General features: G+C 36.7%; 1 protein-coding gene across 4 annotated transcripts in view; it reads right to left on the reverse strand.

Moving 5' to 3' along the window:
• The window catches only part of LOC6736189 (transcription-associated protein 1), a 57,839-nt gene extending 38,642 nt beyond the window's left edge, over positions 1–19,197 (reverse strand). For 2 of the 4 annotated variants that reach the window (XM_044922621.1, XR_006541601.1), the window contains exons 1-5: positions 18,845–19,197; positions 13,764–13,949; positions 8,291–8,488; positions 7,778–7,944; positions 247–337 (exon numbers count right to left, since the gene is read on the reverse strand). In XM_044922621.1, coding sequence (XP_044778556.1) covers positions 247–337; positions 7,778–7,944; positions 8,291–8,488; positions 13,764–13,949; positions 18,845–19,081 — 879 coding nt within the window. In that variant the 5' untranslated portion in view covers positions 19,082–19,197. Of the gene's footprint in view, positions 1–246; positions 338–7,777; positions 7,945–8,290; positions 8,489–13,763; positions 13,950–17,615; positions 17,697–18,844 lie in introns of those variants that run through there. The other 2 variants (XM_016167494.3, XM_039292782.2) reach the window with 2 other exon arrangements.
• Positions 19,198–19,734: the final 537 nt, after the last annotated feature.

Below are 19,734 nucleotides of genomic sequence, written 5' to 3' on the forward strand. Positions count from 1 at the left end.
AACAACATTCAGCTGTGCTGCATTATGTCTTTTGCTTTCGAATGATTATCCAGACAGACGGACATTGCCACTTCGACTTGGCTATTGATCCTGATCAAGAATATATATACTTTATATGGCCGGAAACGCTTCCTTATACATGATACATGCTTTTCAATGAATTTGGAATATACCCTTTTGCTCTACGAGTAACAGGTATAATTTAAATGTATACATTTAACATTTACATAAATAATATTAATTTACCTGAAATATTCGGACAATGTACGCCAAAAATGACAGAGTTTTAATTTGTGCACCCATGAATTCTACATATATTTCTTTCTGAGGAGAATTTCTGAAAAGATAGTTTTGAAAAACGGATTACATTGAAGCCAAAAATGTTTTTTTTAATATTTTTAATATTTCTTTCATAAATATTTTACCTTAAATGCTAAATGAACTATTTGGTATTTTGGAAATATGTATTTTAAAGAATAAATGTTTTAAAAATAAATTTTAGTTTATTCAACCTACCATAGTTTATTTGTTTAAAACTTTGGCTCCACCTTCGATTTCGATCGATAGAAATTTGAAAGACTAATTAATATATGAAATCTTAATCTTCTAGTTTTTATAGTTTCTGAGATCTCGACGTTAATACGAACGGACAGACATACAGATGGACAGACGGACGGACAGGGTCAGAACACCTCGCCTATTGATCCTGATCAAGAATATACATACGTTATATGGTCGAAAACGCTTCCTGTTACATACTTTTCAACGAATTTAGTATACCCGCTTACGGGTATAATTTGTAAGGATGCTAATAACGGGCCAGGATAAATACTCAGCCAGTCCAGGATCCTCCACAGAAAATATTTATTTTGTGAGACAGAATAAAAGGGGCCTATCTAGGTCTCCATTCCGGTAAGGTGCGTATTCACGGGGTGAGAAGGTGCGAAGCGCTGCGAGGAAGGAGTCTCATCATTAAGACAGCTGCGTATTTGCGGGGCCGTTTCCTTTTCTAGTTATACTAACAACTATATAGTGACGTATTCACATAATTAGCACTGTCCAAAGAAATAAGAATGTGCTGAGTGGCAAAAACCACACAATCCACACCAACTCATTGTATACAATCAATATACCCAGCGGGCGATCTCGCTCCAGAAATAATGTCTTTCTAGACGTGAAGCAAGCGTTTGACAAGGTGTGGCATGAGGGCCTTCTATACAAGATGAAAGCTCTCCTTCCTGCTCCCTACTATGCCATCCTGAGATCGTTCATCTCTAATCGGACGTTCGACGTTGCAGTGCGTGATGCTCGATCCAGCCTGGAAGAGATTCACGCAGGAGTTCCACAGGGAAGTGTTCTTGGGCTCTTCCCGCAAACAACGCCGAAGTCCCCCCGGCTCAGCTGCTCCTGGCAACTTACGCCGATGACACTGCCATGCTGGCGTCTCATCCCTCACTGCAAACTGCCTCCAACGCAGTCCAGGAATAGCTGCACACAATCGAAAAATGGACTGCCAAATGGAATGTGGCCATTAACTCCTCAAAGTCAGCCTGTGTAACTTTTTCCCTGCGACCCGGAACCTGCACAGATCTGACCTTCGATGGAAGCCCTATCACCAATGCTAGTTCGCACTGCTACCTAGGAGTTCATCTAGATCGGAGACTGACCTGGAGGGCCCACATCACGTCGGTCAAATCTAAGTCACTGGCGAAGCTAAAAAAGCTCGACTGGCTCTTCCACTCCAGCAAACTTCAAATGAGCTCTAAGGCTCTTTTAATCAAAGCCATTCTCGCTCCAACGTGGAGTTATGCCATCCAGGTGTGGGGAACTGCCGCCAAATCCCAGCTTAATAGGCTCCGTGTGGTCCAGTCGAGAGCTGCACGTCACGCATCTGGGCTCCCCTGGTACGTGACGAACATGGTCATCGAAAGAGATATGAAAGTTACCCTTCTTGGGGATCAGATTAATTTCCACAGCAGCCGTTATGCCGACAGGCTTATGGCCCACCCGAACCGACTAGCAACTATCCTAGCTGATCCCATCTCCCTCCGAAGACTGAAGAGGGTACACCCCAGCGATCTCCTTACCCGGAGGATAACATAACATATTAAATTTTAAGTAATTGATAACTAGTCTAGATCTTCCTTTCTTTTGTACTTTATAATTAAGATACCACTTGGTCTCATTTATATTTATCACACATTAGGTTAAGTTCAGAGGAATTACTGAACGATTCCTTTTGAAACCTTAATAAATAGTAACATACTTGAAAAAAAAAAAAAAGAGACTTTTTCTCGATTTATCGAACATTAATTACTGAAACACATAATCTGATGCTCACAGTCACAATTGTTAAGTCAAATGTTATTGTTCTGCAATGCGAGAGATTTATATTAAATGGTATGTATATAAAGTTGAACGTTTACCTTCTTATCATGCTCAGGATTAAATTGAAAGTAATTTCAGTGGGAAATTTAAAAATTTCCTAGACTTCTGAAATTTATTTGGAAAAAATCAGAACGCGCACACAAACTCACAAATCCATCCCCACTTAATATTGCCGTCCGCATCTCGGAAATTTCCGGTTGTGAAAAAAATTGTATAGCGTAGAAATTGAAACATAGAAACTTCACATTACTCAGATTCGGAAGCTAAGGGCAGAGTGGTTCCGTTTTATTGCTTTCTCGGAAATGAATTGAACACCGACGGCACCATGAGCTGGGTGCATTATCGCCCTAGTACTACACCGAAAGCTGGAATATCCACCCTAAACGAATCCCAATGTGGGAATTTATTGCCAGGCAATCAGGTAGGTTAGGTAAAATATCAATTAAGCGTAGGTTCGTCTTCTTTGCAACAAAATTCTGGGACTCACTTTATTATTGTCAGAGAATAAAAACCAGACCTGGTCTTAGGTACTCCAAGAGAAGAGTGGATTACGTGGCTATTAAGCATAGAGCCCACCCAATAATAGAAAAATAGAAAAATAGAAAAATAGAAACCCCCCGAAAAAAAAAAAAAAAAATAATGTAAACAAAAGGGCAGTATAAGAAAGATTTTTGTCACTAATATATAGTCTTAAGCTGAGATCAAAAGAATACGAGAAAACTATTTCTTTGATAATTCTGTATTTCTGAGCGTCTTCGTGCATATGCACGTGAAAAAACTCGTTTCTGAAATTTAGTTTGGTAAAAATGACTTTTCAGAAAGTTTATCAATAAGTTCGTCTATTAGAGGGGTAGTTTGATTATAAACACATTTTTCTTTTCTTAACTAGAACAATTGGTAATGCATATTCTGACTCGTTTGCACGTATAATCCCGTCTTTTATGTAATCGTCTAACAAATTCCGATGTTACATTTTCTCTGCGTATGATAATCGTCTTGGAGGGTAGTTGAATGGTTTCGTTTCGTCAAAATTGAGTCGATTGATGGGACTTCTGTACGTTTTGCCTTCACACTTCTCGTATTCAATTGATAGTATTTCTAACTCAAAGTTGTCGTCATATTAAGTACATGTCTTGCTCTCATTTCCACAATTTCGTTCAAATTTTACGTATTTCGTATTATTTAATTTTTAGTTATTATTCATTACTCTGTCATCTTCAAATATGCTAACAAGATCATTTGAGCAATAATTTTCCGAATCTCTATTTGAACAATCCTTTTCTGAAAATCGATCATTTGAACAATCTTTTTCACAATTTCTATCATTTGCTACATAATTTTCTCAATTATTATTATTTTAACAATAATTTTTCTTACTATCTTAAAGTTACAAATGTTTAAAAAATCTCGTCCCAAAACTGTTCCTTATGCCATTGATCTGTTTGTCACAATTAATAACTCAAAATGTAGTATTTCTTCATGGATAATGACATAACATAATATTTTTCCAATTATATATAAAGGGGTAACGTTTAAGCCAACGTAATTTGTAGGAATCTTTTCATTTCACTTAATGTCTTCTTTTTTTTTTGATTTAGTCGATTCATTGTCTATCCGAATCTGTGTAGCCAGCACCGTTTTTTCTTTGACGTATTTGGAAAAATCTTCTGACGGTTTCCATTTGCACTTTTGAAACTTGGGTCGAGATATTATTTATTGAGCATGGTCCTTTAACTTGGACATCACCAGCATGCGAATTACATCGTAACCTAGCTTAAACATCGTTGTGACCGCGTTGAGCTGTGCGATCCATGTGTTGACATTAAGTTTGTTGTTAGAAGCACCGTCGAATATCGGAACCATTTCCTTGGCCATTGCTAGCAACGTTTGCTTATTTGGAACTGCTTCCTCCGATTTGCCATCTTCGCCAGCGATAACACGATCTTGTGTGGCACTATTGTATTGATTTGGCAGCAATGTTTCGATCTAATGGGGAGCATTTTTTCGATCCTATGTGGCAGCATTGATGCGATCCGATGTGGCAGCTTTGATTTCGAGCACATTAAAATTTCCTCGCTTACAAACTCCCAATCGCGGTGGTTGTTAACTGATGAATGCATGGCACCGTCATTAGCATTCATGTTTGGAGCGTTGGTGTTGTTTTTGCGGCTTGACGGCGCAACTCCGGCGGCGACGTTTTCGATCCTGTTACTTGCGCTTTCCATGTCGTCGTCTGGAGCTAATTCACCGACGTTGTTGTGCTCCAAATCATTGTTAGTACAATGACTTCCAATTCACCAATCGGCGGACAACCTCCTCGGGCTTCAGGGGGCAACCCGTTCAAACGAGCCTCAAGAGTGGCCTTATTACCGCTTTTCTGCATATTTCGTTTTTCTAACCAATTGCGCAGTTTCGAAGCCCTATAATCGTCTGCACCGATTTTTTCCATTTGATAAAATGTACTATTTTAATATTTTTTTGTTTACTGTTTTTCCTTTTCTGAAATTGTAGGAGACGATAAATGCGTCAAACCGCTTCTCTATCCACGAAGTGTTCTTTATTCTTTTCATTCCATTCCATTCTTAGCCTATTACTTATGTCTATTGGTGTGTCGGTTGCTGATCCCGCAACAAAGTGAATCGGTAGTTTTTACAGTTAAATGTGACTCAATCGGTAACTGCCACAAGAACCTGTGTGTCCTTAACCAAATAACTAAACCAAAATACTTCATCAGTTTATACGCCAGCAATGTTAACTACAATAAAGAATGGTATGACATTTAAACTGTTCAAAAATGACGACGAATTGCCCAGCAAGAAGGCAAGACCCAATTTCCAAAATAAACAAAATATACCAAATACAAACTCACTAAACTCATGTATTGATACCAATACTAATATAAATAAAAACAAAAACTCTCACCACAATCAAATATTCGTTACCCCCTTTAATCCATTCATAAATCCCACGAAGATAAAAAAGACCAAACATAAACAACGAGACGCCTTATAAACAACCTCTTCCGTATAGACAACAGCAAAACAGCAAAAACAGAAGGTGTAGACGTGACAGTTTTGGGTGGTTTTAGGGCGTTAGAGCGGGCGTTGCAAAAAGCTTTTTGGCCGCGGCAAAAAGTTTTTTGCAAATCGATAGAAATTTACTTAATTTAATCTAAGTCGAATCTAATATTTTGCCCCACTATAAACGAAAGCTCACTACTTAACGATCTTCAGCGTGTTGAACCTGTCTATTCGCCAGGTCCCGACGGAATCCCTGGCTGTGTGCTCAGATTCTGTGCAGATGCCTTGTGCAAGCCCCCACTGAAGCTGTTTACCATATCTCTGGAATCTTCACAATTCCCTCATATATGGAAGGAGTCCTTTGTGATTCCTCTTCACAAAAAAGGTAGCAAACTGCATGCAAGCAATTACAGAGGAATCTCTAAATTGTCGGCTATCCCAAAACCTTTTGAAAATGTTATCACTCCTCATTTGCAGCACCTTTGTAGATCAATCATATCAACGTGTCAACACGGGTTTATGAAACGCAGATCAACAACCACTAACCTCTTGGAGCTAACTTCTTTCGTAATACAGGGTTTCAAACATAATCTTCAAACAGATGTCATCTACACTGATTTTAGTAAAGCATTTGACTCTGTTAATCATTACCTTCTAATAAGGAAATTAGGTTTCCCTGTTGATCTTCTAAATTGGATTTCAAGCTATATGAATGGCAGGACGCAACAGGTCCTCTTTGAAAATTCTTTATCTTGTATTCTCCAAATCACATCTGGCAAAGACACTAGATTAAAAAGATGCGTAACACCATACGATTTTTTCAGCGTGTCTCTAGAGGTCTCCAGGCTCTCTTGAATTTTTGTTCAAGAGAGAAAGAGCGGAGAGCTCTACAGCGAACAGCTCTTTTCTACGCATACAGTGATAGCAGACACTTGTATGTGTGCACACGTATGCTCATGCTTTGTAAATTTGACGAAATATGCCCTTCACTTTAGAAGTTCTTAGATTTTAAATCTATATTATATTTGATCAATTGGCACCATTCGAAAAATTCTTGTTTTGCATTGCCGTTATTATTATTTAAATAAAGCTTAGAAATAGTAATAGCCAAATCATAATATCACGAAAAAAATTTCAAAAATGATTTTATATTAGAATATTTGTCATTAGAGTATTCAGCTTGCGACGTGTGAAAAATTAATAAGGCAATGATTGTTGAGTGCTTGTGTCCGCACTTCGTGTCTCAAGATATGACTTTTGCAACAAACTATTTTAGAAATTTTTATTACGTAAATTTTTAATATTTCGGAAAACTAAAGGCACCATGTGATTTTTTTTTTTAATATTTGTAAAATACACATTAAAGTTTTTGAAATATTTTTAAAAATAATAAAAAACAATGTTGTATAAAAAATTGTATTGTTGAGCATTAAGTGCACAAATAAAACTAGTGCTTTCTCATTATTGTTTTATGTAAATAATGAATGTTATATGTATATATTACACATAATTAATTACTAACATAAATATAAATATGAAAAGGGTAGCTAATTCGAGCGGCGATTTTAACAAACTAATTTAAAAAACTTTAAAATTATAATAGTTAGGGCGTGAATTATTAATTTTAATTTTTTTCATCATATTGCCAAAACTGCAAATATGTAAATTCGTTTCTTCGATCAGAATTGATTTCGACCCGAAAATCGTCTTCTAGCACAACACGCACACATATACGCGTTCTCGTCTCTTGTTTTCACACAAGCAAGTAAATTCTATTTTTAGATTTCTTATGCTCTCAGCGTAAGCGAGCGGAAAGAGAGCAAATTTGGCCTTCACCAAAAAAATCGGTGCATAGTGCCAAACGAATGTATGGCCGTTACCATCTTGTTATTCTAGTGTCTTTGCATCTAGTGTCCCGCAAGGGAGCCACCTTGGTCCGCTTCTTTTCACCTTATTTATTAACGACCTCCCCTTAGTAATAAAACTTCGCGTGTACTTATGTGCGCAGACGATGTTAAATTATGGCTCCAGCGCAAGGACATTTCGAGCCATTTGAACTTACAATCCGATCTAGACAGCTTTTAAATATGGTGCCGTTTTGCTGATCCTAACACGACCAAAACCTTAATCCGTCCGATTCTTTAGTATGGACCACATGTCTGGAGTCCTCAATACGTAGTTTACTCATACCACATTGAACCGGTCCAAAAAAAACTTACTGCCTAGCGGCGCCTACATTGGGATGCAAACCGTATATTACATCATCATCTTCTCGCGAATCGAGCCGTACGATACACGGCAGCGCCCCTCGGTCAGTTGGGCGGGAGGTGTGGCCGTGGGACACGTGAAAAAAAAAAATTAATAATTACCTTCGTGTTACTGTTGGTTGCAAATTAATAGTCGTCAGTATAAGAGGAATGAATTCAGAAACTTCTTGATGCACAGCGTTTTTATATATTTGATACATTAGTACAACTATTATAGGTAGCTCTTGTAAAACTTTTAAAGACAATACTCCACGAGGAAGGAGATTATACTGAAAAGAAAAACAGATGATTAGTAAATATTGTTACAAAATAGGACTTTTCTTAAATTAAGTGAGATACTACAACAAAAATAAAGAGAATGATATAGTCGACTATCAGATGCCCGTTACACAGCTTATGGGAATGCGAACACAAAATTTTGTAATTTTTCTGAATAAAATGAGAAAAAGTATGAAATTTCGTGTTCGCATTCACACTAGCTGGTAGTCGGGGAACTCGACTATGTCATATTCTCTTGTTCTACTCTACAAAATACTCCTACTAAGAAGTGGTTGTGGAAACATTTTTTTTTAAATATATTTTGTGTATTCACAGTTATTAGCTAAAAATACTTACAATTTGTTGTTGAGAATTTGAATCCAGTGCCTTTTCAACATGGATAGTTCTAACAGAATATGCTTCGGATAAAAGTGCTTCCAAATTTAAGTCCTTTAAATCGGTAACCCAAACATCATTCGATGTTTCAAATATAGATGTAAGATGGTTAGGAAGACTTGTATAGATTTCCTTAACAAATCCCAAAAAAAGTTGAATCTAAAATAAATAAGAAGTTTAAAAATTATGATTAAAAGACAGAAAACAAGCTTCAGGAAGCCGGAGATTAAGAGTAAAAGGTTGTAAATGGTGGTGTCGCGGAACGGTTTAGGGCTACCGACAGTTAGTCAAACCTCAATTAGATTCGTTAGAAGTTTAGAGATAATCGTGACAGGATTTCGATGTTTATGTAAGTCCGGCACACTAAATCTGTAAAAGCAAAATTATTTTTGTCGGGTAGAATTTCTGCATTTTGAGCTATCACAATGAGAGGGAAAAGAATCTGCGGTACGCAAGATATAGATTGTATTTTGAGTTAAGTTCAATCAGTGCGTATTCTACAGAATAAAAACCCAGAATGTCGAATTCGCTTGCATAACTTGTGGACGTTTCCAAACGTACCCTGCAAAGAAGCACATGAATTCACATATTTGGAACGTGCAACAATATCAGTGCACCGATATTTTACAAGCAAGGCTCTTCGACGAGTAGTAAAGGCTTCTCCGTTACTACTGTTTGTGGTCATTCAGTTATGGGGTTACTCAGAAAGGGCAGTCCATGGGCCGACAAAGGGAACTCGTTAAGTTCGTTGGGAAGAGCTCCTCGAGAGCAAACGAGCATTGGGAATGTAGCGCCATTCCATTTACCGATCAACTCCTAAATTCCCAGTCGGTTTGCTACAAACGCGTTAAATCTTAAGGGCTCCTCCCGGATCCATTGAATCACCACAGTTGATGATCGCAAAAAATATGAATCTCCAATTCAGAGCTTGGAGAAAGGGAGTATGGCATGCGGAATTTGTTTAAAACTACAGCATATTTCTTGCCCTTCTGAATCGTGTTCCAAGGGAAGGCTTTTGTCCCAGGACAACTTTTCCTTGCACAACAGCTGAATAAATATATTGGAGTTTGTGATTACTGGGTTTACTGTTGCAATATGATCTACTAAAATATTATTTAAAAATTATTGCCATGAATTATATTTTTTTTAAATAAGTGTTGGCAAATAATTAAATACCTTTTACATATTTACATTTATTTTACAATTAGCAATGTGTAATATGTCATTTCCGTTGTTTAAAACACTGACGATCTTGACGGCTCAAAACTGAAAATACAACTGAATAGAAACGTAATAAACCAACAGCATCCTTTTCGTCATTTGGTTTTTGTAAGCGTAAGTACCGTTTCTTTAAATTCTGCTTGCCCTTCTTCCATTACTATAGTGATAAAAAATATAGCGACTGGCACATGCCTACACAATAATACACATACCACATGTACATGTACAATGTACAATGTTTGGGTGTACAACCCAAACACCACCCTACACTCCAAGAATGTTAAAAGATTCTCAAGACAAGGTTGAGTGGATAAACCCAAACTCTAGATAAGTCACCCACTGGTAGACTAAACATCCGTTGCCTAATTTAAACATTCCTTGCTTAAGCCCTCGCACCATCGGCACGTTCCCAGGTTCAAAGCTCGGACTCGAACTACAAGAATTATAATATAATCGGTCGGTTTTAATTTGTAATATAATGCATCTTCATATTCTTCATATAATTTTTAAATGAGGACATTGTAAAATTAAAATAAAACTTAAAAATAAGCTTATTCTGCAGACTGTGTGACCAAAGACACTAGAATAACAAGATGCGTAACGGCCATACATTCGTTTGGCACTATGCAGCCACTTTTTTGGTGAAGGCCAAATTTGCTCTCTTTCCGCTCGCTCACGCTGAGAGCGTAAGAAATCTAATAATAGAATTTGCTTGCTTGTGTGAGTAAAAACAAGAGACGAGAATGCGTATATGTTGCGTGTTGTGCTAGAAGACGATTTTCGGGCCGAAATCAATTCTGATCGAAGAAACGAATTTACATATTTGGAGTTGTGGCCAATTTCGTAGCAATATGATGAAATAAAATAAAAATTCCCTGACTATTATAATTTTAAAATTTTTTAAATTCGTTTGTTAAAATCGCCGCTCGAATTAGCTACCGTTTACATATTTATATTTTATTTTTATTTTATTTATATTATAAATAAATAAATATGAAATAAATATTTCATAAAAATAATAATTATTTTTTAATTTCATAAAAAAATAATAATTTTATTCAGAAATAATAAAAATAATATTTCATAATAATAATTCATAAAAAATAATAATACGTAGTAGAAAATAAAAATTAATAAAATAAATAAAAATATGAAAACAGTTCGTTGCAAAAGTCATATCGTCAGGCACGAAGTGCGGACACAAGCACTCAACAATCATTGCCTTATTAATTTTTCTCACGCCGCAAGCTGAATACCCTAATGACAAGTATTCTAATATAAAGTCATTTTCGAAATTTATTTTGTGATGTACATAGATTCGGCTATTACTATTTCTAAGCTTTATTTAAATAATAATAACGTTAAGGCAAGACAAAACAAGAATTTTTCGCATGGAGCCAATTAATCAAAAATAATATAGATTTAAAGTCAACGAACTTCTAAGGTGAAGGGCATATTTTGTCAAATTTACAATGCATGCGCACACGTATGCACACATACAGTTGTATGCTATCACTGTATACGTAGAAAAGAGCTGTTTGCTGTAGCGCTCTCCGCTCTTTCTCTCTCGAACAAAAACTCAAGAGAGCCTGGAGCCACCTCTAGAGCCACGGCCAAAAAATCGCGTGCCAAAAATTTGTATGGCCGTTACGCATCTTGTTATTCTAGTGTCTTTGGTGTGACTGTGTGTAGGCAACAGTGTTCGGGTTGTACCCGAATGTGCACGATTTTAAAAGTACGAGCTTTTCGAGTATGGGTTTTGAATATTCTTAACATATTTAAAATAATAGATCTACTAAATGCATTAGCAAAAAGTGTTTTGTTAGCGTTTTTATTATTAATTAACATAAATATTTTCTTTTCAAAAAATAAAAAAATCGGAAAAGTTTTTTCTGCTGAGAAGCGTTTATGATCCTTTTTTGAATTTATCCGACAGCTCACGAAGAATTGAATCAGAACCACTCTGGAGTGCTCATAGCCCCAGAATCTCAGTGGCATGCGCCTGAAAAACCAAATGCCGATTAGATAATCTGTAAAACTTCCACTTCTATCCGTAATTTCCAGATCCATCGGAAATGCTGCAGCTTTCATACGTTTGTGAGATCAGGATGGCTATCTATTATCGTCGTAAACAGTTTAAGAGTTACGAGAATGTCATCAAACTTCTCACTTAAATAACTTTCAATTTCATCAAAGTCCTGTTCCTTGAGCAAGTTGATATTTTTTTTTAATTTTTGCTGAAGCTCATTGATCAGCTCCAACCTCACACGAAAATCCGACTTATCAAACCAAATTATGGCACAGCTTACTAAGGAGTCCGCTCAGCGTTCCACTCTTTTATAAATTTTTGTTGCCTTGCGTCTTAAAAATGGCACCCTGTTTGCATCACGCGGTAACATTTCCAGAATTTTCAGCAGCCATAGCAACAGCAACGAAGACGAGCGCAAAAAAAAATTAGCTGCAGCTTTCGTTATTTGGGTACGTAAGCGCACAAAAATAACTCTATATGTACACGCAATCTTGCGTAACCAACGGAGTTGCTTTTAATGCTCACTGCCTTGTGAAAATATTCCATCAACGAACTCAGCAACAACAGCGAATTAATTAAAGTTAAAGCTTTAAACAGATTTGAACGATTTGCACTATATTGTTTATAAACAGAATCACGTCGGGGTCACCAAAATGTTAATATGCCTTTTTATTAGCTATTATGAGCAATAAAAAGACTAATTGTGGGTAGAGATTTCAAACGATTTATCGAACGCTATTGGTTTTAGCGATCGAGATTCTGCATCGATGCGCGCATGAATATTGAATGAATGGAATTGCATTGCGAACAGCAGAAGGTGCGGGAGAGTACAAGATAGAGGAGAGCTTAATTGTGTCTACAATGTTGACAATAATTGAAGACAAGTTAAGGTGTTGCTGGCGCCTGCGAGACCTGACAATGCATTTTTTTGACATCAATGTGCCTGCGCCATGCGTGTCTTCTGTCGAGGTGTACTCCTAAGTACGTCACCTCATCTGCTTTCGGGGGTGGTATGTTGTTCAACAAAAGTGGTGGCCACTCTTTTCTGATTTGCTCCTTCGCCAGTCAGTTCGTCTATGAGGTGCAATGCCAGCTGTGCTGCAGCTTGGGTAGGGGACCTTGAATGGCTTAGGATAGCTGTATCGTCAGCTACCGTGGCGAGTATTTGTAGGGATGTCGGCTGTATAGATGAGGCGTACAGAATGACCAAAAACGCAGCCTTGCAGCCTCAATTTTATGATCAGTGGCAGTGACAGTGTTGAACAGCAAACTTTCTGTCATATGACCTTAGAAGTTTGTGTGTGCTTTCGGGTAAAGCTGTCTTAACTGTAAACATTAGGCCACCAAACCAGTCGAATGCTCGGGAACACATCTAAAAATACTTCCGTAAAGTATTTTCTATTTTCGAATCCTGCTCATATTTAAGCTATAATACGTTTCACTTGCTCAGTGGTTCCGTGGCTTTCGCGAAATCCAAATCGATGGGCTGGGATTTTGTTGTGAGCGCTCAGATGTAGATTAAGTCGGATTAGCAGTCATCTAGCCATGTCCGTCTGTCCGACTGTCCGTATGAACTATAAAACTATAAAAGCTAGAAGGTTGAGATTCAGCAAACAGATTCTAGAGACAAAGACGCTGCGCAAGTTTGGTGAATAACTGTTTGCCACGGACACTCTAACGCCCTCAAACCGCCCAAAACTGCCACGCCTACAATTTCAAAGTATTTTTTTTATATATTTTTTTTTTTCTTAGTCTTGTAAATTTGCCAAATCGACTTGCCAAACAAAAATCGCCACGCACACTCTAACAACCACAAACCGCCCAAAACCTGTACGCCGCACCTTTGAAAAATGTTTTGATTTTTCTTCGTTTTATTGTTTGTTTTGACCATTTCTACCGGTAATACCAAAAACACTCTGGCCTCGCCTCTTCTAACGCCATAAAACCGCCCAAATCTGTCACGCCCAGCACACATTTTTAAAAATTTTTTTTAATTCTTTCATTTAATCCCTTACATCTATCGTAATGCCGAATTTTTGCGTTAGTATTTCCACTAGCTGTGTAGTCGGGGAATTCGACTATACAGTCTCGGTTGTTAAATAATAAAACATTTTTTGTTTATGAACCATAAGACAGGTTATATGAATTTTTGAATATCGAGTATTATGAAAAATCTTTACTTACTTCAGAATTAAATGATGGTCGAAAATGCTTATGCAGTTCAATTATGATGCGCAGGCATACAAGGACATTTTCTTCGTTATCAGTTTTAAGTATTTTAAGCATCATTGTTATTATTGTCTTTACATGTTGCCTTAAGCTTTCCGTTATAGGCAATCGATGAATCATCTCTAAAATCAGCTTACGTATCTGCAATTAAAATGGGAATGTTATACTTTTGTGTTATTTTTCATTTAGATTATTTTTCGATGTTAAGCAACCTATTTTTAGAACGTGGCTGTGCGGTTTAAACTTTATTTATTGTATTTATGTATTTAAGAAAAAAATAAAAACAGTGTACAACAGGATACATTGAAAATGATTCCGAGGCCTTATCATTCATCAATGGATCAAAGTCAACCTAACACCATAATATTCTTCTCAATTTTTTGCCAACATTTCAGGTATGAACACCACACCCCAAGCACAGAAGAGGAAGAAGAGCAATCAATTTATGGCTGTCCCACCTCTTTAAAATTAACAAGAGAGAATGCTTTAGCTGACTTCCCCGACTATCAGAACGCGAAATTTCATAATTTTTCTGTGATATCGATAGATTTTGAGTGACTAGTTGGCGTTAGAGTGGGCGTGCCAAAACCGTCATTACCACAATTTTTTATTTTTTTTTTTTTTTTTTCACATTCTTACTTCCATTATCTGAGTAACGAGTATCTAATAGTCGGGAAGTTCGACTATAGCACACTCACTTGCTATACCCATAAATCGTAGTGTAAAAGGGTAAACTACATTCGATAAAAATTAAGTGACAGGTAAAAGGAAGCGTTTCCGACCATATAAAATATATATATCCTTTATATTTATATATAAGTAAAAAGGATCGGTCGTAAACGTCGGGATCTGAGGAACTATAAAAGCTAGGAGGTTGGGAATAATCAAATAGATTCTAAAGACATGGTAAGTTTGCTGACCCATATTACCAGGAACAATTGTTCATTGTAAGGCCTAATAATTTCGGGAATATAAACATTAGTATAATACACTCCCTAGAAAATAATTCTGCCTGCAACATCTGAAGTTATAAGAGAAATCGCTGTTTATTTAAAATACGTCCACTAGAAGGCCCGCCAAACAACTCTTTGCCATGCCCACAAACCGCCCAAACATACCACGACCACACTGTTAAGCAATTTTAAAATTTGTTTCTCATTTTATTCCCCAATATCAATCGATATCCCAGAAAAATGATCACATTTCTCGGTCGCATTCACACTAGCTGAGTAATGGGTATCTGACAGTCGGGGAACTCGAATATAGCATTCTATCTTGTTTTGTATCTGTTTTTCATGCGTTGTCAACTGTTATTTGCACATAAAATGCACTGTGCACCCATTCTCTCGCTTTTCCGCACAAAATCTTAAATTCTACGCGGACAGACTGCTCTTTTGCGGTACAACCGTACAATATGGATACAAATGTTGTGTGCTATAAAAAAAACGGATTACAAAGCCTGACCAGAAAGAAATGACGTTTTGGCTATGTGATGAAATGGTACACTAGGTGAGCTGGTTTAAGAGGCCGAAATCTTAAATACTTTTGTGATGATTGCGTAATCGGTTATCCGCCAAACTAAAGGTGGCTTGAAACGACTAAGCAGCAGTTTTGCATGGCTAGAGATAGTTTTTGTCGAGCTGATGAATTCATTTCCACGCTAAATTTGCAGCCTCTAGAAAGTGGTCAACATGACTCCACAGCTGATCAGCTATCGATCGCTGAAAAACCTCAAATGTTACTAAAATCGGCAGGGAGTTCAGTTTGGGATCGCCAGAGATTCCGACTTTTCTGTAATGGTTTCTCAACCAGTGATCCCCTCCGGATTATTTTACCACCACAGTGGAATGGAGTCCGGACTACCTGCTCAAGTTGGCCCTAATTGTCCCAAACTAAATTGTATACAGAGACTTGATTAAAGCCGAAGGTATATTGATTAAAGTCCCAGGTATGTTTACAATATAAAGGTATGATCGTCTAACCAGACGGAGAGGTGGAGTCTTAATTTTCAGAGGAGTTACTTTTTGACGAGTCCTTAAAGTTACAATTCATATGCGTTAAGCTGTCGTTTTCCTATAGATCTGTTTATTTTACGTACTCTTACGTTCCGTCGACTTCTGAATTCCCAGAAGATCTAAATCATTTGTCCGCTATCCAATCCGTCTCAAATAGACTGTTCGATAGGGACCAATTAATAGCTTTAGGTGTTATTATTGTACCTGGCACTGGTGGTGTCTTAGAGCAGAACATGACTTTATTGACAGCTTGCCCAATAGCTCAAGAGGGGGCATCGATGGTGCGATCACGAAGTTCCAAACGGAATTACTATTAGGCAGCAACAAGGTAGAATTTCATAATTTGTCCCACTCGAAACGAAAGATCACTGTTTTACGACCTCCAGAGTGTTAAGCCTGTCTAAGCCTGTAGGTTCCGATGAAATCCCTGGCTATGTACTTAGATTCTGTGCGGAAGTCTTTAGCAAGCCTCTACTGAAACTCTTAATTTTATCCCTGGAATCCTCACAGTTCCCCCTCTGTGATCACTCTTCATAAAAAAGTAATAAATTGGATGCAAGCGATGACAGAAGTCTTTTAATTATCGGCTACTTGCTTTTAAAATGTTTTCACTCCTCATTTTCAGGATCTTTGTAGGTCAATTACATTACCATGTCAGCACGGTTTTATGAAACTCAGGTCAACAACCACTGACCTCTTGCAGTTTGTCCTCTTGAGAAATTCACTTGTATTCTCCAGGTCACATCCGGTGTCCCACAAGGGAGCCACCTTGGTCCGCTCATTTTTACCCTATTTATTAACGATCTTCCCTTAGTAATAAAACATTCGCGTGTTATTATGTACCCCGATGTCGAATTATGCCTTCATTAAAAGGTAATTTCTTGTCATTTGGACTTAAAATCCGATCTAGATAGCTTTTAAATATGGTGCCATGATAGCCTACAAAACTTAAATGGCACCAAGTTTAAAGTTATGACCTTAAGTCGTGTCAACCCAATACACGCGACTTACTCTTCAAGTGGTTGCTCCTTGGACAGAATAACACGGTTTGAAAATCTTGTGGTTCTTTTGTGGTTCCGTAAACTAACATTTTCAGATCATATTTCGACTATTGTCAATAAGTTTTTATAAAAAGGTGGTGAAATAAATTGAGATGTCAATAATTTCATGGGACTGAAGCGAATCATATGTCCATAAATAAATGTCCATGTGGACCTGATATGTAGCAGCGTCGATTCCCGGGTGAATATAAGAAGACAGATTATACAGCTTATAATCCGTGCCAGATATAGCCACCGCCAACTGATCCGAAATGGAGTCATTATCGAACAGTTTGATGAGTGTATTACAGTAAGTGCGGCAAACAGGCAAAAGTTAGTGTTAAGCCAGGTTTCAATCGTTTTTAGAGCCCAGTGTAAACGGTGCTACAACTTCCTTTAAACCGACCTTTCTTTTGAAATACTCGCCACCGACTGCCCCGTCTGGCGCGTTCTCATTTTCTTATGCTCCGTGTGTACATGTGTGAGTGAGCTAGACAAACATTCTTATTGCTTAAAGCTAGCTTATAAATAGGACCGAGATGACAATATAATTCTTATATCTACCGTACGTAAACTATGCTACTGCACGGTCCAGGGGCCTTTTGATTATCCATCCTACCACACCAGGAAGACTAGTTGTCTCTTAATTCTCATGTCAGCCTTGTTTTGAAAATATAAGTTCAGTTCTTCTTTTAGATGAATTAGATCATGTTGATGTAATACTTGCCAGGAATTAATAAGAAAGTGTAATGCATTCCATTTAAACTCTAAATTTTTTTCAACTTTCCTGTGTCGGTGTAGTAGGCATGTCGTGGGCCGAGAAATTTCCGAGCCTATGGGATAGGGAATTGGCAAAACGGTCCACTTAACATATAAACATACATATTTTACGTTTTTGCACGCTCCAGAATTTTTGAAATCGTTAAAGCCAGCTCAAGTACGCAGCGGATCGTGTTCTCAAGTATGGTGTTACTAACACCACAATTCCTTTCAATTTTTGGGTTCATACACTTGCCAAAACATGTATGTGTACACAGTTAAATCATAACTTTGATGATATAGATTTCATTTTATTATACTCGTTGCTGGTAGAGTATCGAGTCAAACTAATGTCCCCTCAGTCGACCAAGGTCAACGCTAAGAATAAACAAAATGAAGACGTAGTTTTCACGTCTTTATTCATTTGATCCCAGCTGAAGACTTAAACTGGTGTTGAAAATCTTACGTTTACTGCCCTTTTGTTTACATTATTTCGGTAACAACGCTTTGGATATTGATTGTATACAAAGAACGGATATGGATTGTTTGCATTGGAAGGACCTCTCTGCTTATTCTTTTTTCTGAGGACAGTGCTGAGCAGGCGTGACAACATGGGTCAAGAAACTTGAGCTGATCAGGACCGCTAGCCTAGTCTTGAAATTAAGCATGACGTTTACAGAGCCTTACCCCGCCAGCAAGCTGCACAAAACACCAATTTCTTTAGTTTCAAGTTTTCCAAACATAATACTAGCTAAGAAAGCACATAATAAATAATAAATGTGTTTAAAATTTAAAAATTAAATGATGTTTATATCGAAAATAAAAATATACTCTTTTTGCAATCAGTTTTGCGTTGAATCATACTTCTACTGGCAATGTATTTATATTCTCCGCGCAAAACTAAGTAGCTGCCTAGCATAAACACAATGCACGGTCGTTTTGAATATCAGAAACAGCGGTTTTCAGTTTTGAAAGATTGTTCCTAGGGCACCGGTAGCTCTCTCTATCGTACATACGTAATATGCTAAACATAAATAAGTATTTAAAAAATATTATACAAACATAAAAGTGCTGATTATTGGGAGTTACAAATGTAAACACAAAACATTTTCATTTTTTTAAAGATAACTATATTATGCCCAAATTCATAGACAGTTATTACAAACAAGTATTAATTAATTTCTTAATTTAAGACTATACAATGCTAAATTTAAAAACTTACGTGTTGCATTGTGTTTTCTTGAATAAACTGAGGTTCACCATCCTGAAGTATCCGCATAAATATTTTTAAAGAATTTTCTAAGAACGACGGATATGCCGGACTTTGCATTATCATTTCAAAGTGTTCACTCAGCTCTTGAGTAGCTTTAAGCTTAAGTTCATCTTTAGAAGAGGAATCATTTAAAATATTTAAATAATTCCGAAATGTATTCACCGGCACATTTTCAATAACCGACATTGTAGAATGTTAACTTGTTAAACAACAAGACCGCTGTAAACAATAAGGAATCGTCGGAAATTCTATGACCGATAAATTCGATTTTATTTCTTTTCAAGATTTTTTGCATATTAGAAATTTTGAAAAAGGTACACCAAAATATTTTACAAGAATTGCAAATTTTTTGTAATATAGAGCTCCCACTGAATGCATCTATATGCATCTTTGTTTTCATAACCTTCAGTGTTAAAAATTGGCACGGTAATAATTCCATGTTTTTTGCATTTTTACTGCAGGATACAGAGTATATCTTTAAGTTAAATTTAAATGTTGTTTTATTGCTATTTTATTTTAAAGATTGTCTAAATCTATCAATATTTACGTGTGGAAAATTCAACATAATAAATTCCATTTCTATTCTACTTATTTATGGATGTAGTAATAATTCTGTATACACTAGATTATTAATGATGTAAAATTTTTCTTTGATATATGTCGGTCGAAATACTCGGATTATTACTTATATGGTATAAATAATAAAATAGTGCCAATAGTTCAATATAAATAAATTTTAAGACTGCATTAATACAAAATTAATAAATTCACTTAGATCCCCAAGATTTTTAAAAACTCTATTTGACTTTAGTGCGTTTGTTGCGGATATGGTCACTGAT

The sequence above is a fragment of the Drosophila simulans genome, chromosome 2R (genome assembly GCF_016746395.2).
Source record: "Drosophila simulans strain w501 chromosome 2R, Prin_Dsim_3.1, whole genome shotgun sequence".
NCBI classification, from domain to species: Eukaryota; Metazoa; Arthropoda; class Insecta; order Diptera; family Drosophilidae; genus Drosophila; species Drosophila simulans.